General features: G+C 33.3%; 5 protein-coding genes across 6 annotated transcripts; 3 read left to right on the forward strand and 2 right to left on the reverse strand.

Moving 5' to 3' along the window:
- Positions 1 to 173: 173 nt before the first annotated feature.
- mIF2 (mitochondrial translation initiation factor 2) lies at positions 174 to 8,668 on the forward strand. 2 transcript variants are annotated; one of them, XM_085189102.1, is made up of 15 exons: positions 174 to 393; positions 595 to 733; positions 1,031 to 1,151; positions 2,035 to 2,198; positions 2,489 to 2,669; positions 3,294 to 3,470; positions 3,859 to 3,908; positions 4,447 to 4,661; positions 5,030 to 5,108; positions 5,385 to 5,510; positions 6,245 to 6,470; positions 6,754 to 6,875; positions 7,014 to 7,197; positions 7,683 to 7,823; positions 8,172 to 8,668. In XM_085189102.1, exons 1-15 carry the CDS (start codon positions 368 to 370, stop codon positions 8,342 to 8,344), a joined length of 2,124 nt encoding a protein of 707 aa, XP_085045228.1. In that variant the 5' UTR covers positions 174 to 367; the 3' UTR covers positions 8,345 to 8,668. The 2 variants fall into 2 exon arrangements, with proteins under 2 accessions (XP_085045228.1, XP_085045229.1); XM_085189103.1 differs by having other exon boundaries at positions 7,014 to 7,193; positions 8,172 to 8,314.
- A 281-nt stretch (positions 8,669 to 8,949) lies between these two features.
- On the reverse strand, positions 8,950 to 17,925 carry LOC146536610 (WD repeat-containing protein 20). The gene is made up of 4 exons (XM_085189104.1): positions 17,499 to 17,925; positions 16,688 to 16,870; positions 15,133 to 15,344; positions 8,950 to 13,757 (listed from the first exon to the last, which is right to left on the reverse strand). The coding sequence occupies exons 1-4, from the start codon at positions 17,778 to 17,780 to the stop codon at positions 12,644 to 12,646; spliced, it is 1,791 nt and encodes a 596-aa protein (XP_085045230.1). The 5' UTR covers positions 17,781 to 17,925; the 3' UTR covers positions 8,950 to 12,643.
- Positions 17,926 to 18,588: 663 nt separating this feature from the next.
- Positions 18,589 to 19,086, forward strand: LOC146536611 (uncharacterized). Its single transcript, XM_085189616.1, has one exon. The coding sequence runs from the start codon at positions 18,589 to 18,591 to the stop codon at positions 19,084 to 19,086; it is 498 nt and encodes a 165-aa protein (XP_085045742.1).
- Positions 19,087 to 20,000: 914 nt separating this feature from the next.
- On the reverse strand, positions 20,001 to 21,780 carry barc (RRM1_TatSF1_like and RRM2_TatSF1_like domain-containing protein barc). The gene has a single exon (XM_085189368.1). It carries the CDS (start codon positions 21,582 to 21,584, stop codon positions 20,034 to 20,036), a length of 1,551 nt encoding a protein of 516 aa, XP_085045494.1. The 5' UTR covers positions 21,585 to 21,780; the 3' UTR covers positions 20,001 to 20,033.
- A 372-nt stretch (positions 21,781 to 22,152) lies between these two features.
- On the forward strand, positions 22,153 to 26,531 carry LOC146536613 (uridine diphosphate glucose pyrophosphatase NUDT14-like). The gene is made up of 4 exons (XM_085189016.1): positions 22,153 to 22,668; positions 22,753 to 22,963; positions 23,451 to 23,527; positions 25,080 to 26,531. The coding sequence occupies exons 1-4, from the start codon at positions 22,479 to 22,481 to the stop codon at positions 25,235 to 25,237; spliced, it is 636 nt and encodes a 211-aa protein (XP_085045142.1). The 5' UTR covers positions 22,153 to 22,478; the 3' UTR covers positions 25,238 to 26,531.
- Positions 26,532 to 27,486: the final 955 nt, after the last annotated feature.

Consider the following 27,486-nt stretch of genomic DNA (forward strand, 5'->3'; position numbering starts at 1 on the left):
AAGCAGTTAGAATTCGTAAAATTTGTAAACGTACTATTAAAAATTAAATATATAAAAACATAAAGTGATGATTGTATAATGTAACTTTATAAATAAATAGTAAAATATCCCATAGATTATTTTCCATATGGGAAAACCGATGATTTTTCTTAAAATAAAATATTACTTATCTATTTTGATAGACAAATGACAGCTTATGACATTTGAAGCTAGGTTATGTTATGGTTATAGGTTATAATTATATAAATAAACTAAACAAAATAACTATAGAAAATAATATTATACTTATAATGTTTAAAACAAGTTTTTTGTAAAAGACACGGCAAAATAAGTAATTTATGAACTTCTATTGATTTTTAATTTCAAAATGCTTAGAAATATTTTATTACAAAGGTAGGCAGTAACTTTAAGTTCTATTTGAAAATAAAGCTTCTTTTTATAAAAAGTCATATATCAGCATTTAATATGATTGCACAGAAAACTATAATCGTCAGTAATTGAAACTAATTAATTTCTCAAATATATTAAAGCAGTTTCTTTAAGATTAATAATATATATTTCCTCTCATTAACATATGATAAAAAATATTTACAGGATTACATTAAAGAATATTACAAAAGAATACCTCACACATTCATTGACAGTGAATATATTTAAACCAGAACTCTATAAGCATAGATGTCTGTCAATATCTCATATTAATTATAAGAAGAGAAAATCACCAGAGGAAAAGGTATAATTTAGTGTATATTTTCTTTTTTATTTATACATATAAAAGGTAGGCAAAGGGTATATAGTGTTAAGACACTTTATCTCCAACACACCATAAAATTTTCAAAACATTGTGTTTTGAGAGAAGAAACTCAAACTTTGCCTTTTTACTAGAATGATGGAAAATATTTTTTTCTGACAAGAAGAATTGAACTTGTAACTTCATAATCTTACCCTTTGTTTTTCTTTTCAAAATAATTGCTTGATTTTGGTTTATTTTAAGAGTTTATATAAACATATATTTATCCACACATAATAGGCAGTTGAAAATAAAGGCAAGAGGGTTATAAGATATGCACCTAAAGCAGGCTCTGAAGTAGTTGGCATATGGAGAAATATGACAGTGTTGGAAATAGCAAATGTGTTACATAAAGATGTTGGTAAGTACATAATTCATAATTATATATTATATGCATCAATAAATTAAAGGATTTATTATAGTAAAATTAGAGGAAAATGGCTTACAGTGAGAATCAGTTGTAGTATTACGTAAGTTATAGCTAACCTAAGCTATAGAGCCTACCTCAATAAATGGACTATCCAACATAAAAACAGATTATACCAATATTTCCTGAGATTAGTTCATTCAACCAAACAAACTCTTCAGCTCTATATTATTAGTATAGATAGATATACACTTGAACCATCACAAAATAAAACTTATAATGATAATTTTTTTCCATATTATTGTCTATTTCTATGAGTAATCTATTCTATTTTATTCAAACTGGTAAATCTAGTTTCTGTTTTAATTAAATGATATAATTATTACACTTTTGTCATTGTTATAATTACTTTTAAATATCATTAGAGAATAGGATTTTAAATGAAAAAAATCTCTATTCTCATAAAATTAAGTGCATTTAACTTTGAATAATGAAATATCTTAACAGTATGTCCTTCGCTTACCTTGCTATATGTAGGAGATGTGTAAAATAATAAAAAATAAACAGTTAAGTGCGACTCGGACTTGCCCACTAAGGGTTATATACCAATTTCGGCAATGAAATACAATTAATAGGTTTTCATTATGTGGCGAATTTTATGTAAAATCTAGCAAAAACGACACATGATACTAATGATTTTTTTAGAAAAAAATCATTCTAAGTAAAAGTCAACTCATGATTTGTCTTGTTACTAAAGTAAAAATAATTCTTATTTTCTCACTTTCACTTAAAGAATCGAACTCACAATCGTCGAGTCAGACGCTGCACCGCTGTGCCATGACGGCCTAAAATTATTTATACTATTCTTTTCTTACAGATCATATTTTCAAAGCATTGGAATTTGCCGACAAAGAATCAATTGTAGAATACAAAAAGGACACAGTGATCCACAATCCGCAAATAGTAAGAGATATTGTCAAAATATCGGGATGCAGATTCAAAATAGTTCCCAGACCCGATGCTGAGGTTAAAGAGGAGGAGGTGATTTTGTTTAGCTATTTTTAGTTTTTATGATTTTAATAATCATCAAAAAAATATTGGTAATATCAATTACAAGTCAAACAATGGTGTTTTATAAATTACATAATATAATATAGCATCTACAATATTTGATGAAATGTTATATTTTATGTTGACAACAGTTTGATAATTTTAAAACATCAATTGCTTGAGACATGGAATGTGTGACTGTATATGCGACGGTTGTAGGTTCATTACTCAGCGTCGGCCCCTCATATGCGGGATACAGCGTAAAGCATTTTTTTTTTCAGAATAAAGATGCGGTCCCAGCACCTCCATCTCCACCCGAGGCGCTTCGCCCTAGGCCTCCAGTAGTTTGCGTAATGGGCCACGTAGATCATGGGAAGACCACATTGCTAGATTCTTTGAGAGATACATCAGTTGTTGATACAGAATTTGGGGGCATTACACAGCATATTGGTGCTTTTGAAGGTATTTTTTGTTCTTTTCTATTCTATTCTGCTATTTATAGATGTATCTTTTTTTAACTTTAAAGATACTATACTTTTTACTACATACTTAATAAAATTGAATTCAAATTAAACTACAAAATACCGCAAGCCGCCATTTTATGTTGGACACCAAACAGAGTGATTGCAAATAACTCAGACTTGACTTGACAAGTGACTAAACTTATAAATTAAAATATATCATATTTCTCAACATTATAGAATTTATATACAATATCAACTTCTCACAATTAACATTTATTTTGCAAATCCTTTCCAACTCAATTTCCTTTTTTTTATGTGTAGCATATTAACTACTCTCATTTGTTAATATTGCCAATGTGAGTGGTAAGAGAGGAAGAGGAGGACCTCGAGACCTCGGTTAACTTTTCAAAAACGGTATAGATAATACTGGACGAGATCAAAGAAGTTGGCTGAGACCGTAGAGTTTGGTGCTATGTTTTTTCTGGCTACTACGCTAGGGACAAAGCGTGGATTTAAAAAAAAACATTATTACATTAGAAATTTTTGTTAAAATTCAAAAGAAAATAGTTCCAATTTGTTGAATAAACAAAGTATAAAAAGTGAATCATTTCGTATCCAACAGTAAAACTAGGATCAGGTGAGAAAGTAACATTCCTAGACACACCGGGCCACGCCGCCTTCACCTCCATGAGGTCTCGTGGTGCGATGGCCACTGACATCGTGGTACTGGTGGTGGCAGCTGATGATGGAGTCATGGAGCAGACGGTCGAGAGTATACGAATGGCGAGAGAGGCTGGGGGTAAGTGCGAGTGGGAGTGGATGGGAGTCCGTTTTGGTTGTTTGTGTTAGGGAAGCTAGGGTTGAAAAATTGTATAAAGAAGTTTCCGTCTTGGTAAAAAAAATACCACTAATATTTAGGTTTTAAACTTATATTCAAATAGGCTTTTATGCATCTTTGAACTAACATATCAACTACCGCGGTAAACTACCGAGCAGTAGGGAGTTTTACTAGGGTTGGAAAACTTAAAGTTAAAATTTGGAGTTAGGATGTTTAGAAGTCCGTACTCTTTATTTACTTTCTTTGATATCAGGTTTATTTTGTCTTCTGATATAAATTGGCAGCCTTAAGTTTTGCTGAGAAGAGACGGAGAAAAAAGTTTATTTTTAATAACTTTTTTCTATTGCAGTTCCAATTTTGGTGGCAATCAACAAAATCGACAAGCCAGGTGTGAACATTGTAGGTATGCTTCAATTTTGTATACATGTATTTGTGTATGTGTCACTAAGGGATTTAAACACACAATTTAAAACTACTGGTTTTTTCTTATAGCTTCAGGTAGGCAGAGAAAAGTTACTGTTAAGACATTACGTTGCCCGCTTTCCGACTAATTTTCAAGAGATTGTGTGTTGTGTTGCGGAAATAAACGCCGCGTAATACCAGACCATGGAAATTAAAATAATGTCATTCCTCTGAGTGAGAATCGTGAGTGGTGAGTCTCGTTTACTGTCAGAAGTCGTCCCTTTGAGCTACGATTGCTTGGAACAGATTTTTTAATTTGTTATTTAATATGCTATATCACTAATCTAGCCAAAAAATTGAGTAATAAAAGGTCTCGTTTAAGGAAACTTCAAAATTGTATGTGAAACTATGGGAAACTTAGTTTTAGATGGTAAGCAGCGGAAACCAGTGTTGATACACTATTCTTTTGTTTATTTTTTTGTTCTCTATTTTTTTGTTTTGCCTTGGGAACTTAAAATTTAAATTATGTTTTTAGGAGAAAACCCTCCGCTCTCTAGCCCAACACGGCATTGTCTGTGAAGCTATTGGCGGTGATGTGCAAGCCATAGCTGTGTCTGCCTTAAAGAAGTTACATTTGGACACTTTGGTAGAAGCACTCATATTGCAAGCACAGTTGATGGATTTGAAGGCGGACCCCGGAGGCTATGTGGAGGGCGTGGTTATTGAGTCACAGGTTGATTCTCGTGCTGGGTGAGTTTTTGTTTTACATGTTTTTAAGTTGTGATAGTTGTAATTTTTTTTTTCGGGGAAATTAATTGAATTTTCATATACCTGCTCTAATAAAACAAAATGAGGTTTTGAAAGTGGAGCATATAGCAGTGACACTTTCCTATATTTTAAATTATGGTTAACTACAAAATTTCGAAAAAACACATGTATTGCTTAATATATGTAAAAAATGTTCATCACCTCTAGGTAGAGAGTTAAAAATCTTGATATTTTTAAGTGTTGTATAAAAAAATATGTAATTACTGTTTTGCTTCTAAATTATCTTTTGTTACATTTACAAGTATTTACATTACAAATTATATAAGATATTTTTTTATTTATATTTGTAGAAAACAAGCAACAGTGTTGGTACAACGCGGGACGCTGCGTAAGGGGTGCGTCATTGTGGCGGGGAGTGGCTGGGCTAAGGTGAGTATAATTAGGCATTAAGATATTATTTATATTTTTGTTTTATCATCACGTTGTATCTCGCCCATAACAGGAAGGGCAAAAGGCACCAAGTGTTATAGCACTCTGTCTTCTTCAATCTGTCTCATTTTTAGACACCGCGTGTAAACCGAGCTAAACGCGGCGCTATGTCTTGTTACCAGTGCGAGGATATGAAAACAAATGATTCCCACGACTACCAATCGATCTCACAACCGTCGCGTTTACAACACGATGAATTTCAATTTAATTTTCCAGGTGCGAGTACTAAAAACAGCAGAAGGTGCATCTATAGAGGAGGCCCCGCCCTCCGCGCCCGTGTCCGTGCTGGGCTGGCGGGAGCTGCCTGCTGCCGGGGACGCCGTGCTGGAGGTGCAGAGCGAGGTAGTTATACGTACTTAACACTTTTTTAGTTTCATGCTGTCACTTGCATATAACAGGGTAGGCAGAACATAGTGTTAAGACATTCTGTTTCCAATAATACATTTCTTTTTCTGCCAAACCCTGGATTTCAATTTATGTCAAGTGGAGGGATTCAACGTCGTGCCTCGTTCGTTACCACAGCAAAGTAATGAAAATGTAAAATATTCCTTTTCCTCCAGGGGGAATCGAACCCACAACCTGTCGTGTTTAGTCGCAAGCTTGTGCCTCTGCACTGATATTACTTTTTACGGCCTTGAGTTTCGCCAATCAAAACGTAAATTGAATTTTGGTAAAGAGTGAAAAAGGAGTGTTTTCACACTAGGTTCTCTTTATCTACATCGCTCTATTGGTAAAAGATTGCTTGTATCATTCTATTTTTTCTCTAAAGTATCTATAATCGTTTGGTTGGATATTACTTCTTTTAATTTTTATAATTATTTTATTAGCGATATAGCTCGATAAAAGCCATTGCATAATAGGGTATAGCGCTTGGATTTTTTCCAGAAGGTGCGGGTTCGAATCCTGCTACGTTTAATTTATTGTCTTAAATATTTTAAAATATATTTAAAAAATAAACGAGAGACGTCGAGAGGCCTTAGCAGAGGCAAATCGAGCGACAGTAAACGCGACTGTTGTGAATTTGATTCTTATTCGGGGCCATATATGTATGTATATTATTCCCTGACTTCTACCAGAAACGTGCAAATGAGGTGATGCGCTGGCGCCACACGCAGCGCATGCGAGACAAACAGGCCACCGACCAGGAGGCCATAGCCGCCAAGGAGGAGGACCACAGGGCCAAGTATAAAGAAGTACTTGCGCATAAACGAAGCATAGGCAGGTTGAGGCTCAAACCCACGGGGCCGAGGGAGAAGATGATACAGCGTGATGATCATCCCACGCTCAGTGTTGTTGTTAAAGGTGGGTGTTACATTTAGACATAGATAATAAATTTGTAGGGCTGTAGTCTGTATATAGCTCGTCGAATTGCCCATAGGGTCGAATATTGAGATTTTTTTATCAGATTCACGCTGAATACCGCTTATAACAGGGTAGACGCCACTCTACAGCCATTATCTCGAAAATTCGGCGAAAAGTGAAAAACGTGGTCTTAACTTTAGGTCTCCTCTGCCTACGCAGCTATATGCGGCGTACATCAATAAGTAAAAGAAATACTTAATTTTATATTTTTTTATATAATAAGGTGACGTCGACGGTTCAGTGGAAGCTATCCTGGATATACTGGAGACGTACGATGAACACGACCGCGTTCGCCTCGAGCTGGTGCATTATGGGGTGGGGCAGGTCACGCCCGGCGACCTAGAGGTAAGTCAATCTTTCATATATTTTTAACGAATAATACAAAAATATTTGAAAAAGTTGTATTTAAATAATGTTATTTTAGTCATGACACTACAAAAATAACATACTAAATACTCAAACACATTTATCAAAAAAATCTAGATAGCACAAGCCTTCAACGCCTGTATATACGCCTTCAACGTAGACTGTCCCCTACCGTTGGCGGCCGCCGCGCGACAACACGGCGTCGCGCTCAAAGCGCACAACGTCATATACAAGATGGTGGACGACCTCAAGCAGGAGCTCAGCGACAGGATACCCGTGAGGCAGGAGGAGGAGTTAGTGGGTAATGTAGTCTTTAATTCATACTAGCGAACCCAGAAAGCACAATCCTGTTAAGAAAAGGGCTGATATTGATATAACTGTGCATGATTTCTTATAGTTAAGCTGGGCTATTATCCAGAAATCTATTGAAATACATATTAAAAAAGTTTATTCAAATCAATCCAGCTGTAAATGAAACGTGCAGTACAATTATATATTATAGATTTATATATTAGATATTGTAAAATGAAGTCCTAATGCGATATCGTATGTGTTTTGATATCTTTATGGCGCAGTGAGTATTATCTTACTATGCACGCGATGGTTGTTGTAAGAGTTGTCAATGATAATATTTAATTTACAATACAGATATCACAAAACGTAGCGTTGGGTTCTCCAACGCATGTATTCCAGAAATAATAAACGGACTCTAGTTTAAAAAAAACAATTTCATTCTCTTCACCTACCTATAAGAAATGTGTGTGAGCTAACTAAACAATTCCACAGGCGAAGCTAACGTCCTCCAACAGTTTCAAGTGTCGGAGGGCAAAAAGAAGGTCCCGGTGGCGGGCTGTCGGTGCGTCAAGGGATCTCTGCAGAGAAACGCTCTGTACCGCCTTGTTCGAGCCGGTGAAGTTGTATATGAAGGTATGTGATACTAAGTAAATATATAAAACTGGAATATATATGCAATTATACTTGTTTAAAAGTTTCAGGTTAAGGCCAGTTGTGGCACAGTCGATTTCCACTTGAGGCTGATAAGGAGGCAAAGGAAGGCGTTCATTTTCTCCACTCAACTCGCAATGCCTGTTTTTTTTTTTAACACTAAGTTTCTCCTGCTTGCTATATGCGGGATTCAGCGGGAAGCTTTGAAGTGCGTGGACCGTGAAATTGTTACTATTTCTTTATTTCATAACTCCTGATTAGATGTTATTTCCATTTTAAGTGAATGGAACATTCTGTGACACATTTTAACAATAGTAATTTCCATTTAAGGTAAACTAGCATCAATGAAACATCTCAAAGACGAAGTAACAACTATAAAAAAAGATACAGAATGTGGACTCCGCTTCGACGACCCCACAATAGAAGTACAGCCAGGAGACACTATAGTATGTTATAAGATGGTTGACGCTAGCGATAGTACAGGTTGGGATCCTGGATTCTAATGCAAATTCCAAAGAAATTAATTTCATATTATTGAAATTGACACGATTTTTTTGTATATATAATTAATGTTAAAATCATATCTTTATTCCGAAGGTAAAAGGACTTGTAGTTTTGATGTGATTGTGCGCAATATTTTTAAATTAGACGAAAATAAAGAACATTGAATGTATTATTTTTTTTTAAAGGCATTCCTCCGCAATGTTTATAAATTATGTGGTGAGGTCAGTGTAGAAGTGAAAGCTTTTTCGGTCCTTACAAAGGCATTGCAATTATTAATAGACTGTTAGTAAGTGAACGCCAAAGTAATTAAACTAACTTCCAAATTAGTGCTTGTTTTATTCCTATTTGGTAAGATTCGGACTCCTAACTTGAAAGTTGGGTGCCATTAAAAGTAACTAGAATGATAATAAAATAATTTAAAAAAAAACAAAATAATTTACTGCATTTTAATTTTAATCTTTAAACAACGTTTATGTTTAATGATTAAAACTACTATTATAAATCTGTAAACCAATGCATTTAATATGGTTGAAAATTTGAAATAGAAAATAAACTTGAATAAAAAATTAGTAATAAAAGTAGTATTCAAATAAAACTGCACTGCTATAAAGAGAATCGTCTATTTATTTCATAAACTTGATAGGCTCATAATTCGTGTCTCACTAAATTTTTAAACAAATTTCAATAAATTAATTTCGTCGCGCGCGACATCTAGTAACTTTATATGGAACTAATATCCGTACTGACTAACCAATCAAACATACAAAATCATGTATGTATCTAAAATAATATTAATACCTAATTCAGTTTCATTTTTCATTTTTTGGAGCATAAGCATATTAAAAAACAAGAATTTTATAAGCACAGTTATTTTATAAGTCTGTATCAAATAATCTGTTATTTTCTTATATAAAACTATATATTTTTAATTTGCTATGCTCTAGTTCTAGACTGTGGCAATTGACAGACAAAACTAATGTTGCCAAATTTGAAAGGCAATATATAGATTATATATAAGCTTTAATGAAATATGCACAAAAATTATAACGATAATGTATCAGTTCTTATTCCGGCGCTCTTACATCTAAGTGTAAAATGAAAAATTAAATTATTTTCTGGCAACATTAGTAAATATTGAAATATTTATTTAAATAAGCATAAAAATTGTTTTTTTTTTTAAATCTGCCACAGACTAAATAATAAACCGTGTTTATGTCATATGTATTAATCGCAACGGCTTCCAACTGTCGATTATCATTAATAACACAGTGTTATGATTACAATCATACATGAAGCGTACTATATAAATAATATAAGATATCTGACATAACATATAGGTTATGTAAACAGTATACTCGCTTCGGGAGGCATTTGTAATATTTAAAAAAATGGAAAATATGTTATAGTAAAAAAACATAAATGGCGCACCCAACTAAAAGCGACAGCTATGAGCTCAAATGCTATATAATTAAAAATTTAAATAATGAATTTACAAAAAAATATCGGCTACTCAACAAGCAACGCCTCTAGAACTCGGGGGAAAGTTGGGAACGGCAGTAGCGTAACACTAGGTTCCTTTTGCCTACCCTACTATGTGCGGGATACAGAGTGAAACTTAAAAAATATTGATCAAAAATTTATGGCTTTCACTGATGTAAAGTCAAAGGATTTCCTTACATTACTAATCTTCCCTTCCCATAAGTAATCCACAAAGATTCATGATGAATGCTATTCATATTGTAATTGAAAATTATCGAAAATTGAGTTGAAAAGCTAAACTAATTTTATAACAAAAAATAAAACTATACTTGCACAAAATCTGCAAAAATTGAGTGACACAAATGTTAATGCTAAGCTAAGCTAATTAAAAGATTTAAATACATTTTCCTTATACATCCAAAAGCGAGTATAACCAAATACAATATAGTAACATAATTTAAGAAATAAATGCAATAATCAATTATGTTTCGTCCATAAGATATAATCTGTGGAGTAACAGAACAGAAGTCTCAATAGACATACATAATAAAGATATTCACTATGAAACGCGGACACAACGCGCAATTGAAATTAATAAAAAAATATTTTTAAAAGAGCATTAAAGATTTTTTTATCAAATTTGCAAATTTATACATAGTTATAATTAGAGAATGGTAACCCTACAAGAGATAAAGTTGCCATATTGACAAATTTTCGTTGCACAGACTAATTTTTTAATTCAAACAACTCTTTATAGACCAAATTAGACTAGTATTTTTTTTTTCATACATTTTATAATACAATTGTACGTTGGGGTCGCGCGCTCAGTTTTCTTCTAGCTACAAGAAATCAAATACGCCCATATTGTTTACAATAACACGTAAAATATAAACAACTCGGTTTCATACAAACAAACTACATATATTTTATGTATGTTCATCACATTATAACTACTAAAGCTTTATATTATATGGACAATATCGACACGTGCGCTATTGAAAGCAATATGAGGGTTAATTTCAATAGATGACACGATAAATCAACAATACAATAAAAATCGACAACAATCAAGTCTCAGAGACGAGTCGATTTAGTTTAACAACGTTCAAAATCGATTTAAAAAGAAATAAATAATTTTTCACATCGAAAATTCGCTCACGAACGCCCTTTATGCCGTTACGTCACTTTTAATTTATATAGACTCTAGTATTAGGAATAGTCTTTTTTCAATGATATATACATATTTATTTATAACTAACTAAAAAAATAACAATGTATGACTTAATAAGATAAGTTATATAAAAGTTATAAGTATTTTTTTAGTAATTTAACTAGCCATTTATATGCAGATACACGATTTCTTTTAAAAAAGAAAAAAAACAAACAAAAAAGCAGTTTCACGTTGGATCCTTCATATAGCAGGAGAATCTGAGGAAAACTAGTGTTAGGACACTGTTTCCTACATACGTCCCATTTCCTAGATAATGTGTATTGAATGAATGAATTCAACCCTGCATTATGTCCCCTTACCGAGGCGGCGAAATGAGAATATTCCATTACCCTGAGCGAGTATCGCACCCAAAACCATTGGGCGGTGCGTGAGAAAACTGAGTGTCTTAACACTTAGGTTCTCTCTGCCTAATCTGCTACGTGAGGGATAGAGCGTGAACTAAAAAAATTAAGTGACGTATGGGCATACAATCTTTGATTGGCAAACCTATATCTATATTTACAGGTGAGCAAAAAAAATGTCTTAAGAGTAACCTTTACAGTAGAAATCTCAACGCTATTGCTATCATACCATACCAACTTACATAAAATAGCTATCGTTGAACTTCTTAAGTTAATTAATCTGAAAGTTTGTGAGGATGGATTTATGTTGGTTCCTCTTTCACGTAAAAACGACTGAACGGATTTACATGAAAGTTCACGGTAATTTAGTTTATCTATCAGAATAAAAAAGGATAAACACGTAGGGTATCATTTTAAGATTTTTTTATATATTTATATATTTTTTAACATTACATTTTTTTTATTTTAATGTTAAAAAATACATATTAAAAAGTATATTCTATTCTTTCTTTATCGTATTTCAAACATACAAGTTTAGTACTTATCACTATCCACTTTGCCAATATCACATTGTATGATGAACACACTAAGGACATTGCATGGTAAAGAAGAGATACTATACAGTAGGAGAATGCATGTTTAAAAAAGAGAGACAAGAAACCTAAGAAGTCCAACAAAGCCTCACTGACACAAGACTCAATCAAAACTTCCAATCAGAAATTACAATAATTATATTTGTCTGTCTTAAAGTTAAGTGTCTATGAAACGAAGGTACAATGAGTTTAAAGCATGAAGCGGAAATTGAAATTAATTAAATTGTAGTCTAGTTGTTACAGAAAGGTTGTTTAGTAATAGTATAAAAATGCTGTTGAAGTCACTGTATGCCTGTGGGATGGCGATATCAAATCTTAATTTATTTTTTTATCTAAATTAAATTTTTAATTTGTTTCAGAAAAAGTTTAATCTGGCATACCAAGGAAATGTGTTAATATTAAGGATATTTTTTTTAATATCCTTGAAATGTATTGATAAACAGCGACGGCATAATATTAACACAAACTTTTGCAACAACTAGACAATAATAAAAAAAAAATAAACTTTACCTCACACATACAACCACAGAACTGACCTAACCAAACAAATTTGCTAAAAATGTTGCAAAATGTATTCACATAGGTATTAATTACGTAAATTTAAAAGAAACAAATATTAAATGCTGTACACAATGGGTCGCGATTCGGGGGTCGCTAATCCACGAGGTCGATTCTGTCGCGGGCGTCCGGTCGAAGGTCGCGAGAGTCGGGTCGGGGGTCGCGGGGGTCACGGGAGTCGCGAGGTCGGGGTCGCGCCGGCCTCGCCCACGTGTTTACGCAGCCGTCGGCGCACGCAGTGACCAAATACTCCGCACGGAACAACAGCGCCGTCAGCCTTTCATGCGCGATTTTTTTACACACAAGTGGCTCTAACACCGGGCATTCGTCGAAACGCGGGCAAGACGGCGTGCCCATCAACTTTACTGGGTCGTAACCATCGGATTGAGCTGATTTCCCTCTTAAGGCGACCGTACTCGTCGTCTTCTCTGCCGGTTTCGTCAGACTGAAGTTTCGTCGATGCTCGGATCGTCGTTCACCAAAGGAAAATCCCGCGAGGCGTTGCGTAAAGTTGACCCCAAGAGAGCCAGAGCTTTCTTCCTTGGCCTTGCCCACACTTATATTCAATGTAGACACGTTGTTAGCCTTTGCTTTGGCCGCGGGTTTCGCTCCGGAAGGCTCACCCGACGCGTTCCCGCTTAATTCCGCGTGTTTATGCCCAATTTTGTTAGTTTTCGGACACTTTGGGACCTTCGTCCCGGGAATGCCATTAGGGGAGAAATTATTATTTGGAGAAAGATGAGCGGAAGCCCTCGCTCTGACCGGCGGCCGAAGGACATCCTCGGTAAGATCCCACAGGCAAAGCTGTGTGTCCTGTGAAACACTACCTAGCCTATAACACTGTACACTTTCACTTTTCTTCTCTTCTTCAACTTCATTTTCGGGGTCCGTAAAGCTGACGATATATGGATCGAAGGCGACCACTGAAACCCACGACCGATGCCCTTGTCCTCGAGCTACTACTCTTCTTTCACTGAAGGACCACACAGTCACTAGGTCGTCTTCCCCTCCCACCACTACATACTTCCCGTCTGGGGACCAGCACACACATAAAAATCCCCCGAAGTAGGATCTGGCTCTGCCGATGAGCTCCATGGTGTCGTAGTGGAAAACGCGCAGGAAGCCATCTTGAGATACCACGGCCAAGTTGGTCCCGCAAGGAGAGAAGGAAAACTCATTTATACAACTACCCTCCGCGCCTATGACCCACCTGAAAGAATAATATGAGAATGTTTTTATAAAAAAACCTTAATAGAAAATTACACAGATTAAAGGCATAGAAATTTCTTTCAATAAAGTAAGAGTGGAAAATTAGTCACGGCCGATTATGCGATTCGATTTAAAAAGGCATACAACCTAAATTAAAATGACACACGAAACGCAATGAAAAGTTATTCAATAATGAACAAAAGTGTTTAAAATTATAAATTTCATAATTTTCTAACTATATAAAAATATAGTACTACATATATAATTTCCTAGGTATTCTCTGTGGTGGTATTCTGTGTAAAAAAAATCCTTCAAAAACTTTTCACCTGGCGTATACATTATTATTATCGAGTTGTGACTCCTTAGTTGTAAGAGTAAATAATCAATAACTGCATGTACCTACATGAAACATCACGTCACCACGCTTGCACGGTAAGTCGTAAATTGTACTAACGTTATCGTAACCACACCTACATACGTTAGTATATAACGTTCCCGATATTTAAGCCCACAGACGGCATTATAAACTTGCATTATAGTAATATGACGAAAAATTATGACGTTTGAATATAGTCCTGTTACGTTAAATTTTTGTAGCTTTCTCGCATAGCAATGTAAGAGGGAACCTAGTGTCATTACACCCATTTTTTCCCCAATTTCTGTCTACGAGAGCGAGAGAAACGAAAATAATTTAAATATAGACGCCTCACATCGAGACCTCAGCCTCAAGTTTTTATACATATTTTAACAATATTATCCATAACAATAATTATTTAGTAGATACAGCAAGATTGTTCACGTAATGTAAATTATGGTTGTCTTTTATTACTATTGCCTGGATATTCTTTTTTTTATCTTTAGCGCTGCATCCCGTATATAGCAGGGTAGGCAGAGAAAACCTGGGAGCCTCCATTCTCATTAAGGCATTTCCGTTGCTCACTTTTCGCCAAATTCTAGAGGTATTGCGTGTTGAGTGGCGGAACTGATTGCCGTGCTTTACCTCGTCACCAGAGCTAGATAATAAAAATATTGAATTTCCTCCAATGGCAAAAGACCCTATAGGCTGTCGTGTTTGCAGTCGCATGCTAGTGCCCCCGCACCAACTGACATCAAATATTCGGTATTAGACATAAATAAAAGCTAAATCCTTAAAACTTGGCTGGAAGAGATTTCTTTTAGAAATAAGCCCACCTTTGTTAACTAAACTTTTAATTTTGTATTTCTTATGTGTTTTTATGTGCAATAAAGAATATATATAAACTTTTTTTACCTTAAAACGAAAAGAAAAAAATCTAAATCACTCAAATTACACACACGATGAGACAGTTCTAGCGTCGATCCTCAAAAAACTAAGTAACTATTATATCAAAACTCACCTATACAAAGGGTTTCTCGTCGACTTAGTCCTACATGTATGTATCGAATAACCATCTCCCTGTTTGAAGAGTTGATAATGGGGAGACGTCGCACTGCAAGTCAATTCCTCATTATAAACGTAAAGCTGTCCTGACGCGTGAGCGCTGATGAACAAGTTGCTGGAGCCCGGCACCCATTTTATGCATGTTACTCGCGTTTTGTCTATTAGTCTCTGAAATAGTTTTTGTTTTATGAGTGAAGTTGGTAACTGGTAAGATCAATTATTGTTTTTTTGTTGAACTCTACTTCAGGGCCGGTATGATAGTGAGGAAAATGAAAATAACCAAATTCCCTCAGTAGAAATAGTCTCGTCTACACAAACATACTCGTAAACACATGTGTCGAAAATTTGTGTAGGAAACGGAAAGTTTTAACAATAAGTTTCTTCAGCCTACCCTGCTATATGGGAGGTACAGCATGAAATTAAAAAGAAAAATGTAATATACAAAAAATCTATCTACTTTTACATGCAACAATGAAAATTTATGTCTAACACATTAATCTAAGTATATAATCTCGACATAATACATTATAGAAACATTAACCAAATCACAGAAGTCTAATGTAAGCAACTTTATTGACTTTTCCAATTTTATAATCATGTTTGTATGTAGTTGCATTAGACCTGAATCAGAGGTTTTACTAGTCTTACTCAATTATGTATAAGGGCATGTAGCTTTGTATCGACTTCACTCCAAAATCAATACTTTACAGCTTTGTTTAAAATAAACTTTTCATAGCAAATATAAAATATTCTTATTGGACTAACAATATCCAACATGATTCTTATTGAGAAATTGAAAAAAAAATTGAATCAACTGAGTTCAATCTCTACTAAAGTGCACTATATAGGATAAGTGTTATAAAACTATATAATAGTATGATAGATTCCCAAGCATATAAAATAGTTTCCTAGATTTTTGCTGTATAGCAGAGCAGACAGAGAGAAGACCTAGTGGTAAGACTGTGGTCCCCATACACAGGCAAATTTTCAATACTAATTTACAATTTAGATTTATTAAAAGCACCAGAATTGTCTACCTCAACTGAGAAATAAAATAATTTTAAATACAATAATTGCCCTGAGAGGGGGTTGAACCTATAGCCAATATGTTTACAGTCAGATGCTATCAATAAACAACATTGTCAAACAGAAAATAAAATTAGACATACAGTACTTTTAAGTAAAACTCAACAGTGCATATTTATAATCATCATATATGCTATTTATATATTTTTCACTAAGTATGATTTTGAGTAAGACGTAAGGAAAATTCAAAACCATTCATTATACTAGAAATAACATAAAAATATTAATTATTTTGCTGATGGATCGCAGATTCTATTTTCACTAGAAAGAAATAATTAAAGATATTTAAGTTATTTTAGTTTTTGTTTTACTATGCTATATGTGTGAAACTGATTTTATATATTGTACTTATTTACTTACAAAATAATGAAAAGAACATGAAACATTGTGAAAAAAAACATAATTCAGTATAAAAAATGACTCACCTCTTCATTATATAATTTACTTAATTCTTTCTTAATTGGGTCTATAAGTTGTATTTGGCCTGTGGAAAATCCTATCACTAAAGAGACAGTTTCTGGTGTCATTGTAATGAGATTGAAGTCATGACATGTTGGGTTGGTGCCTTTATACATCTTCTTGTCCACTGGCTTAGTGAGATCTGCTGCCTGTATAGCCAAGGAAATAATTTATAAAACTTTACTAAAGTTATATAAGGTGTTTGTGGCAGAGTGCAAGTATCTGCATATAATTACAATAGTTGTAGGTTTGTCTACTTAGGGAAATGATTATATTTCAATTTTCATTCAGCATTTTAGTAGACAAAATGCATTGTTAAGTTCCATCAATGTTGCTCAGAATTTCCTGGTTTCAATATATTTTAGTAGTATTGGATAGCCTACTTATCTAATAAGACTTTTATTACCTAATTTATTAATGATATAGATTTAATAAATAATCTGTTATTTTGATGTCCATTTTTTAATTCATTTAAAAATTATATATGTTACATGTTTAGTTGTTTACAAATAAATGAAATTGCATAACAGAAGTGTGCAAAAATCACATTGACCATAATCACAATGTTATGTACTTATGCACAAGTGCTAACCAGATGTTTATCTGTCTACACTTGTTATCAAAATTTAGCAACAGTGCCTGCACAAATACTGCTTTTAAACAAGTCAATCATTTTTAAATGTTTCATTTGAATTTACAACTTATAAATATAATATCAAGTCTCATTCAAAGATAATTCAATGCATTTTAGTTGTAAAGTGAAAAGTAAATAGTTACCTTTTTAATACCTCTATATACATAAACATATAACTCTTTGCCATGATTAAAGCAGATTCTGTCGTCGGAGCCCTGTCCATCAGAACCAGGCGCTCCACCTCCTGGGCCCGGAGGTAAGGAGACCAAGGAAACGCGCACATGTGTCGAGCCTGACCCACTAGTGTACCCTACACGATTAGGCCTCGAGTACTCGGACAATGTCATCAACCGATACGTTCCCTCTCGGGTAACGAACTGTGTCTTCACGTCGTCCTTCCCGCCAGAGTCCGATTGCACGGCCATGTTATCATATCCTGTTATTATTCATTGAGACCGCCTGTGAAGCCCGATTAGTATCAGTTGACACCTCAGCCCGCACGCGACTTAAGCGTTTTGTACACTGTTTCCATAGCTCACGAGTGCGTCATACGATCGGCTCATGAGTTAGTTGATTGCGAAGCAAATTATTGTATGTTTTAATTATGAAATGTAGAATCAAATTAGATATTCTTGTGTATGCAACTTATGAAGTCAGGTGTCATGTCAGACAACATGACGGCTCGCTGTCTATGGTGTATTTATTTTTCTAAGCACAGATAATGTATAGTATAGATGACTTAAATACCGTGTATTATATACCTTAGAGATATTTTTCTTTAAAGAAAGACATTGTAATAGTTTAAGGATCATTAACTAATAATTGAAATATAATAGATAAATATTTTTTTAAGTTTCATTAATTATTAAATATAAATTTAAAGTAAATAGTATTTTTAACTACTATTATACTTTTAAAATATATATACTAGTCAAAACAAAATAAGGGCCACTACGTATTTTTGCACTTTGGGTTAATTTATTCACATGAATGCGATCTTGAGTAGTTGATACTTATGGTACGTTCATCTTAAGTGTTGACCAGTAGACAAGTTCTATTTGAGTATACTGCCAGCAAAAAATTGTAAAAGTAGGTAGATTTAGAGATTTTTATGAAGCACTTGATTTGACCCTTATTTCAAGTTGATAGTTAAATTCAGTCAAAGTTTGGAAGTAGTCGTGCATAGTTCAAATATTGTTTAACTATCGTTTTAATTGATCTTTTCCGAACACTATGCCATGTATTCGACGACCCATGGACTTGCCAACCACAACCAGAGCTGTAACTTTAATTCAAGAAGGACATTCACAACGTTCTGTAGCTCTACAGCTCGGCTTTTCACGAAGACCGATCCAAAATGCTTGGAATCGTTTTCAAGAGACGGGAACGGTATCCAGAAGACGAGTATCAGGCAGAATTAGATCCACCACCGCGCAAGAAGACCGCTATGTTCTCTTGACTGCGCGAAGAGAGCGTTTTATCACCGCTCACGGCTTACAAAATCGCTTGCGGCAAGCCACAGGTACCCGCGTTAGTGATCAAACGATTAGGAACTGGTTGCACGAAGACCAGCAGTTCTCCAGAAGACAAATAGTGCGAATTCCACTAACAAGTGCTCATCGTGCAAATCGTTTAGCGTATGCAAGGCAACATCTTGCATGGGACATAAATGACTGGAGTACAGTGTTGTTTACTGATGAGAAAGTGACAGATTCGGGGGTCCCAATGTGATGGTGTGGGGAGGCATCAGTCTATCGGGTAGAACTGAGCTAATAATCCTAGACGGAGGCACTGTAACAGCTCAGCGATACATTGAAGAGGTTATCAGACCTCATGTGGTGCCTTTTGCTCAGAGAATTGGTGCAAGATTCAAGCTGATGCACGACAATGCACCCGCACACACCGCTCGAGCCACCAAAGCAGCTTTAGAAGAAGCTGAGATTGAGGTGTTACCTTGGCCCGCGAACAGTCCAGACCTCAATCTGATAGAACACATGTGGGATCTACTCAAACGAAGCGTTAGAAGTACTGACCGGCCCGTACATAACGAACGACAGTTAATTCAAGTGCTCAAATCAAGCTGGGAGCAAACTCTTCAAGAAACAGTACGACACTTGATTGAAAGTGTCCCTTCCAGGCTTCAGGAATGTGTACAAAAAAGAGGAGGGTACACACGATACTGAAGACAACAAAAAAAAAAGTTTTACAAATGCTAAAAGTTTTTAAAAGCTTCATAAGCGGGAGTGAGTTTTTTGTCAAAATTGGATAGTCAGTTAAAAAAATTCTAAGTTAATTTTATTGTATCGATTTTAATTAAATTTTAAGTTAATTACATTAGAAAATAGTAAATCTAACGAACTTCATCATTTTCTAATACCTAAGTCCCAGTAACACATAAGTATACTTGAAAATTGCAGTGGTCCTTATTTTGTTTTGAGTAGTATATACATTTTCATAAAATACTATTTATTTGCTTGTACAGATTTCTTAAAATTTTTATTTATAAGTACTAAGAAATAAGGTTTTATTTTTAACATAATGTGTAGTCTTTTAAGTCACTGCAGTAGTCATAAAATTCTTGTTATACTTATAAATCGTTAATTTTTTGAGAATTATGTAACATTTAATTAATAAAAAGCTTTGGATAAACGGAAAAATATTTATTATACACATTTACATTATGTACTAGTTTTACTTTCTTCCTCTTTGCTCTCATTTTTCTCCATGTCTGTAGGTTCAGACTCCTTAGAAGTAATACCAGGCTGCTTTTTATCCTTGCCTTCCTCTTGTTCTAAAAATTTATCCCATTTGTTAATTCTCTGGTTTAAATCAGCATCAGTTTCTGCTATTCTGAATTTTGTACGACCATCCCATGTTTCAGCAGTAATCTGTCGCTTACCAAACCACCTCCCATTAATAAGCTCAATTACTGCATCTGCTTGTTCTGGCTCTTTCATAGAGATCTGAGCGACACCTTCAGGATGTCTATCATAAATCACAACTTTTTTAACCTCTCCACATTTATTACATTCCTCTCGTAAGTCTTGCTGGTAATCCAAAATCAATTGCACTTCATTATCAAAATCTGAAGGGTGGAATAAGTTTTTGACAATTACAACTTTCTCGTGTTTTGATCTTTCCCCAATAAATTTCTCAGGCCTCCAATCAAATAGTTTCTGTTGCATTTTCTTTAATTTCTCAAGTTCCTTCTTTTTCTTTTTTTTGGGCTTTAAAGCAGGATTGTAATCACCTTTCATTTGGAAGTGAGCTCTCTCTACTTTAATTTTATTACCCTTATAGTCACTACCATCGAGTAAATTTAGCGCTAAATCAACAGATTCAATTTTGATATATGTACATAAAGCATCACCCTTGAAACAATTTTGCTCTTTATCCATATAAAGTTTAACTTTCATTTTTTGTGAGGCAGGATCTCGTTCAACTAAGCCACATTTTTGCATGAAATCAACAAACTCTTCTTCTGTTAAATCTTGTGGTAAGTTGGATACATAAACTTTAGTATTTAATTCATCAGATTGCTCAAACCATTGTGGCTCATTTTTTCTTTTCACACCAATTTCTACTTTCTTTTTGTCTTCTGTTTTTTTATCAGTTTTAGGTTCTTCTTTAGTGGTATTATCCACAAATCCATATGACATTTGATAAAAGGCTAAAAAATCATCATCAACTTTAGGTATCCAAGCTTTTTTTGTATCATCCCAAAAGAACTTAGAGCCATCAGCTTCAGTATAAATGTGAGTATCATTTTCATAGCTATATGTTCTACCAGGAATCTCTTCTCCTGACTTGGGAGCCCACGAATTACTTTCTTTACTCCAAGTATACTTTTGTTGTGTTGATGGATCAGTATAAATAGCAACATCACCCTCATATGTAATATATGGAGCATAGCTACCATAATTTTCTTCCATGGATTGTAAGTTTAGTGCTGTTTCTTCGTCATCTTTTTCTTTACTTTGAGAAACCACAGTTTTGTTAGTCGAAGACTCACGTTTTTTAGTTTGGAGCTCTTCACTCGGTTTTACCAAGTCTTTTGAAGAAGTTTCTTTTTTGACATTTTCTTCTTTTTCATCTTTGCTTTCAATGTTTTCTTCCGTTTTTTTAATACTTTCCTTAACTTTCTGCTCCTCTTCTGCTAACTTTTGTACAGTTTCACTAGATAACTTAATGATAAAGCCCGTCTTAGCAGGCTTTTCTGGTTGAGCCATTATTATTGTCTCATTTACATCACAATTAGTAGAAATTGAATAATATTAGCTATTTTATTATAAAAATGTAGGTTTTTCTAAGCCAGAAAGTTTTAATTTTCATATATTTTAGTAAAATTCTGATATAAATATAACTTTGACTTTACGAGTTCTAGGTTCTAGCTTCTAGCAGTTTAGTTTAGTCTTTAGTACAGTATAGAATACAGATAATATAAATATGACTTCATAGCTTATAAATATATTTGCCAAAATATTTATAAATTTTAAACAATTTGGGTGTAATACTTTTAAAATATTATTTTTACTTTTCAAAAATATTTTAAAAAGAATATATCTTATACATATTATTTCTTTATCGAATTGCTTTCTACTTCATATATTTAATAAACTTATTTAATTTATATTCAAATTCTATAGAATTATTGAATAAGATATACAATGGCAATTTAGTTCAGTTCCTCATTATTGGTATCATAATTATATTCATTTCTTACTTAAAAATATCAATATATAATCAATATATAACTAAAATATCAATGAGTTGAAGTAAGCTTAAGATGACTGTACTGATTTAGTTTTCTTTACTTTTGAATATTTTCTTCCCCATTCCCCGACACATCGGCCGTACTGTACGTCTATAAATAATTTCCTATATTAATTACATTCCAGACAAATATAATCTGTGTAAATCTGCGGTGGCACTTGAAAATTGTATTTGTCAAATTGTATTGCAGATTTGAACTTGAAGTAAAATTTTTCACTAAGAAAACAAATATATACATTATACTTCAATCTTCATATTAACGTTGATTTAAGCTAAACTTAAAAGAGCACTATTTAAATCAAATAGTATATAATTATTTTATTATAGTTAAAATAAAGTTTAACTTGACCATGGAGGATTTGAAGAAAGTTTACATTTCACCTCTCCCGGATTCTCCTTACGTGAAACCATTTAGATTTAATTACACACAAAACGGTAAAGAGAAGACTTGGGATTTACTTGAAGTTCACGATAGCGTTGCTATCGTAGTTTTTAATGTTAGTAGGAAGGTTATGGTTTTCGTGAAGCAGTTTAGACCGGGTAAGTATTTAACTTAAGTTAACAATATAATATTTTTGTTTATTATATATATAAGAATTTATATATTTTTCATTATTATTCTAGCAATTTATTACAATTGTATTCATCCTGACGACCGCCAAGAAGATATAATAGATACTAACAAATATCCAGCATCACTAGGCATTGCACTTGAAATGTGTGCTGGAATTATTGATAAAAACAAGCCAGTGGAAGAAATAGCAAAAGAGGAGGTATTAGAAGAGTGCGGATATGATGTACCACTTGAAAAGTTACATAAAATAACTTCTTACAGGTAAACTAACACATTTATAGGAAAAGTTTTTTTAAGGTAGGACAAGACTCTCATATAGAATGGTAGGTAGATAAAACTAAGTGCCAAGATACTCCATCCTCAGCATATTTAATAAACTGCATATGAATGGTGGAAGACAACATTGCACTTTGTCAACTAACATCAAATTCCACCAAGTGGAAATTAGACTTATAATCACTTTATTTGTACTCAACTCAACAAACAATGCCCCAGAATTTGGTAGAAAGTGGGGAATGGAGTGTCTTAACACTAGGTTCCCTCTGCCTAACCTGCTGTGTGTGGGATACAGTGTGAAGGTGATTAATATTGTATAGTGTGTAACTGCAATAGTGATATAATAATAATCTTAATAATTTTTAATTATAATTAAGCTATTCAAAGTGTTATATTTTAAACTTGTATTGTTTTTTTTAACTTTAGCAATTAAATAGAATTTAAATGTATTGAATTTGTTCATAATTTATAGATCAGGTGTTGGTGTTCAGGGAGCATTACAAACATTCTTCTATTGTGAAGTTACAGATGATATGAAGACAGAACAAGGTATCTTAAAATGTTTTTTTATGAATATAAAATGAGGCACTTTGTTCTCACACACAAATATTCCCCTAAAAGAGGATTAAACTCACAACTTACATATTTTAGTTAAATGTTGTCCCATTGTGCCACATTGTCTTTATGTTATATAATATGCAATAGTTAATAATTGTTATGTAATATTATATAAAACTTCTAATAAATAATGATAATTACGTAATAAATGCCAAAGCACACATAGATATGGCTAGCAATGTAGGTAATAGGAGGCTGGATCTTTGATTTAGAGATGAAAAAGTCAAATTCACCAAAAAATAATATGAATCCATCCCAACACACTCCCAAAAATTTATGGATGATCGAAAATATGAGCACCAACTAAAATAGGTTGTGGGTTTGATTCCTACTTGAGAATTTCATTTCTCCAGTAACTAGGCAAAGCACAGCATTAAGTTTTGATAATTAACATGCAATGCCTCCAGAATCCGGCAGAGATGGGGAACAATATCTTAATACCAGGTTTCCAGGTTCCCTCTGTCTACCCTGCTATGAGCGGGATATGATGTGAAGCTAAAAAAACACATATTTCACATATATATATATGGAAATATTTATATACAATTTATATTCGTGACGTATTTACGATTATTGTACAATACACGATTCCTATATTATTATTGAAGGTCGTATAAATAGGTGTTTGTTATCATCACGTGTATCGAATTAGTTAAACGGTTGATTAATTTGTTGTTGCAGTAATTTTTGACGCATTATTAGCATAGTTACGCTTTACATGATTAAATGTGGGTGGAAAATATGAAATATTTAATGTTTTTCTTACCATGCTCTGGTAACGAAACAAAGCGCGGCGTTGAGTTCTGCGATTCGACACGTAATGCCTGCATAGTTCGGTTGTAAATGTGAAACGCAAGCGTCTTAACGGGGACGAGTCGAACGAACGAACGAACGTGGTGATAGATGAACAGATAGTGAAGTCTCAGTAATAGGGTCCGATTTCTCCTTTTTTTCTCCGCTTACACACCAAAACTTGACCTAAAGGGAAAAATGCTGCTTACATTCGTAGTTACCGACAGTTTAAATAATCAACCAACGGTAACTATAAAGTTTGCCTACTGATCATAATAATTTATTAATAGCACTTTAATGAATAAGCTGCGGTTGCGATCGAAGGCCGCTAGCCAAAATTCGAATCCTGCAACCTCCTTTCCGCCGATGATATCTTCTCACGCATGTAGTGCTTGCATATATTTTAGGGACAGAACACTCTGCCCACCCGGTGTCGCTGTAAAGGCCAATATAGATAGCAACTTTAAGTACAAGATCGAAAAAAAAATGAATCGCGGAATTCAATGCTCCATTATTCAACCGGGACAAATTAGAATAATTCTTTTCCTTTGGTTGAATATAGAATCCACTACCAACGCGTATAAACTCTCAATGGTCATTTTATTTAACAATAAAAGATATTTATTGATTTCACATTTAATAACGTACATATAATATTTTAATAAATAATTTTATCAAAAAAACTTTCAAGGCGGCGGCGTGGACGACGAAATAATAGAAGTGGTGGAGAAGACGATACCAGAAATAGAAGACATGGTGAACTCCTCAGGCCCTATACAGAGTCCTCCAAGCTGCTTATTCGCATTGATGTGGTTCCTACATTATAAGGCGGATAAGTATAGAAAGTAGGTTCTTTTACCACTTTGTTATTATGGAAATATTGTCTTTTAATTACTTAAAAAGTTGTATGGTCAGGTCTGTTTGTTGTTAAATAGAAGTAGCTCAATTGATTTTGTTTGTTGGTGCATAATTTTGAAACTAAGATATATACAATTACTTGATAAAGTGGAATGACTTGATATTTAATTTTTAAAATATAATGTATTTATTTTTATTTGGCTTCTAAAAAAAATTAAATATTAGTAAATTAAAGGAATATCAAAATGCAAGAAACGTAAACTTAGACTTGGCAAAAATTTAACATTAAATAAATAGGAGTAGAACACTTTTATATATAATAATTGGATATAATAATTATTATTTAATAATTACCTTGCAATTTATTCATATGTATTTTTTTTATTTATTAACTAGTTTGTGAACAGTCTTAGATTTGACTACATCCATCTATACAAATAATATAAACCTGAAAGGTTGGTTTTGTTGATCGTACTTATCTCAGGAATTAATGATTAATATTGAAAAATTCTTTCAGTTTAAGACAATTCATTTATGAACGTTATATTTTTATCTGTGGTAAGTGGAGGTGTGTGTGGTATATTAAAATTATTGAGTGTTGACTGGGAATGAAAATATTTAATATTTTATTTCCCCAAATGAGAATCGAACCCACACATTTGTGGCCCTGCGCCACAACTAGCCTCAGTGTTTATTTATAAATTATAATATTTCTAATATTTAACTACTGAACAGGTCTTACGGTCCATACTGTGTGGAATGCAAAATCAATCATAATGCAAATTTATTTTGATTAAAGTACGTAATTTTTTACATTTAATACGTAGTTCTGTTGTAATTTTTATTTTTAGTAATTTCATTGTAGCCAATACTAAATAGTATTTTTTTAAATAAAAGATAATGTATTTTCTTTTTAATGTTTTTATTAATGGACCTAACAATAGAAGGGTTTTAATTGTTACAGTAAATGTATATTTATAGCTTTTCATGTATATTTAATCATTAAAAGTATTTTAATGTCTTAAAATCTCATGTATAAGACAGGGCCTATAAGTTTGTTTTTTCTTATCTGTATCACATTATTGTTCTGTAGAAGTATAATAACCATTATATATAATAATGATGATTATTATTATAAACTTGTATAAATTGTCACACAATGTTAATTGTAAAATTTCGCCATTTTCAATTTCATATATTTTTTTGTATGTGTCAGTCTCAAGTGATTGTTCGTTGTTAAAGCAACCTGTGATTATTGCCTTGTTTATTAAATGATGGGAATATACTTAGTGATTTTTTTATTTAATTTATTTATCTTTTCTTTTATGATTTGATGAAAATTTCATTTATTTCTAAAAGATTACCTAGGGTTCTAGGGCAGCATTTATTGAGAGGAGTGGTGAGTGACTTTTTCTTATCATTGTCACATGTATACACGAATTCTCACATCCACACGAGAGATGTGATATCCACACATGAGATCTCATGACCACATATGTGACATCATGTCAATACATGTGATCTCATGTCAATATGGTTACAAAATAGCCTGCTTCCCCCCGATTCTTTTGAGGCATTACGGCACGACAGCCTCAACAACCTACACTTTCAAAAATATGTAAATTCGTAATTGACCAGTCTACATAACGGATTATTACTAAATTAAAGAAAACCACCTAATAAATCATTTAATTTTGTTTCACCATTATCTTAGATTTTTTTTTCTTATTTAACTAATTTTAGTTCTATATAAATTTAAAAGAAATGTATTACATAAATGGAATTACTATAAAAAAACACAGTACAAAAACCGTAGATGTATTAGAAACTAATTTGATTAAAAATATTTTGTAGTGAAAAAAAAACACTACTGCACAAACAACTAAATATTCTTTATCGTCACATATACTTATGTAACTTTTTTGAAATACCTATATTAGTATATTTATTGATGTATTTTTATCACGTTTACTTTTATACACGCTTGGTTCACGCAGAATCGTGCACATAGCAAGGTAGCCAGAGGGAATCTGGGAACCTAGATTTAGGACATTCCGTTCCACATTTCACGATGCATTGCGTGTTGAGTGGTGGAACTCAACGTCGCACTTTTTATAGTTATCAGAATGAGTTTCATTCCTCTAAGTGGGAATCAAACCCACGCCTTGTTTACAGTCTCACATTTATGCCCCTGCGCCACGACGGCCGTCTATTATGTTTACATATTTGTAGCTCCGTCC

The sequence above is a fragment of the Heliconius melpomene genome, chromosome 8 (genome assembly GCF_056956725.1).
Source record: "Heliconius melpomene rosina isolate 202511_hmr_F chromosome 8, ASM5695672v1, whole genome shotgun sequence".
NCBI lineage: Eukaryota > Metazoa > Arthropoda > Insecta > Lepidoptera > Nymphalidae > Heliconius > Heliconius melpomene.

What these genes read in the sequence shown, in the direction of transcription:
- mIF2 (XM_085189102.1), top strand. Translation starts at nt 368, where the DNA reads ATGCTTAGAAATATTTTATTACAAAG. An exon ending in ACAAGCCAGGTGTGAACATT is followed by an intron (nt 3,909 to 4,446) that starts GTAGGTATGCTT and finishes TTATGTTTTTAG; the next exon opens with GAGAAAACCCTCCGCTCTCT. An exon ending in TGCTGGAGGTGCAGAGCGAG is followed by an intron (nt 5,511 to 6,244) that starts GTAGTTATACGT and finishes GACTTCTACCAG; the next exon opens with AAACGTGCAAATGAGGTGAT.
- LOC146536610 (XM_085189104.1), bottom strand. Translation starts at nt 17,780, where the DNA reads ATGGCCGTGCAATCGGACTCTGGCGGGAAGGACGACGTGAAGACACAG. An exon ending in TATATAGAGGTATTAAAAAG is followed by an intron (nt 16,871 to 17,498) that starts GTAACTATTTAC and finishes TTGGCTATACAG; the next exon opens with GCAGCAGATCTCACTAAGCC. An exon ending in GTAAATTATATAATGAAGAG is followed by an intron (nt 15,345 to 16,687) that starts GTGAGTCATTTT and finishes AAACTATTTCAG; the next exon opens with AGACTAATAGACAAAACGCG.
- LOC146536611 (XM_085189616.1), top strand. Translation starts at nt 18,589, where the DNA reads ATGCCATGTATTCGACGACCCATGGACTTGCCAACCACAACCAGAGCT.
- barc (XM_085189368.1), bottom strand. Translation starts at nt 21,584, where the DNA reads ATGGCTCAACCAGAAAAGCCTGCTAAGACGGGCTTTATCATTAAGTTA.
- LOC146536613 (XM_085189016.1), top strand. Translation starts at nt 22,479, where the DNA reads ATGGAGGATTTGAAGAAAGTTTACATTTCACCTCTCCCGGATTCTCCT. An exon ending in CGTGAAGCAGTTTAGACCGG is followed by an intron (nt 22,669 to 22,752) that starts GTAAGTATTTAA and finishes TTATTATTCTAG; the next exon opens with CAATTTATTACAATTGTATT. An exon ending in TGATATGAAGACAGAACAAG is followed by an intron (nt 23,528 to 25,079) that starts GTATCTTAAAAT and finishes AAAACTTTCAAG; the next exon opens with GCGGCGGCGTGGACGACGAA.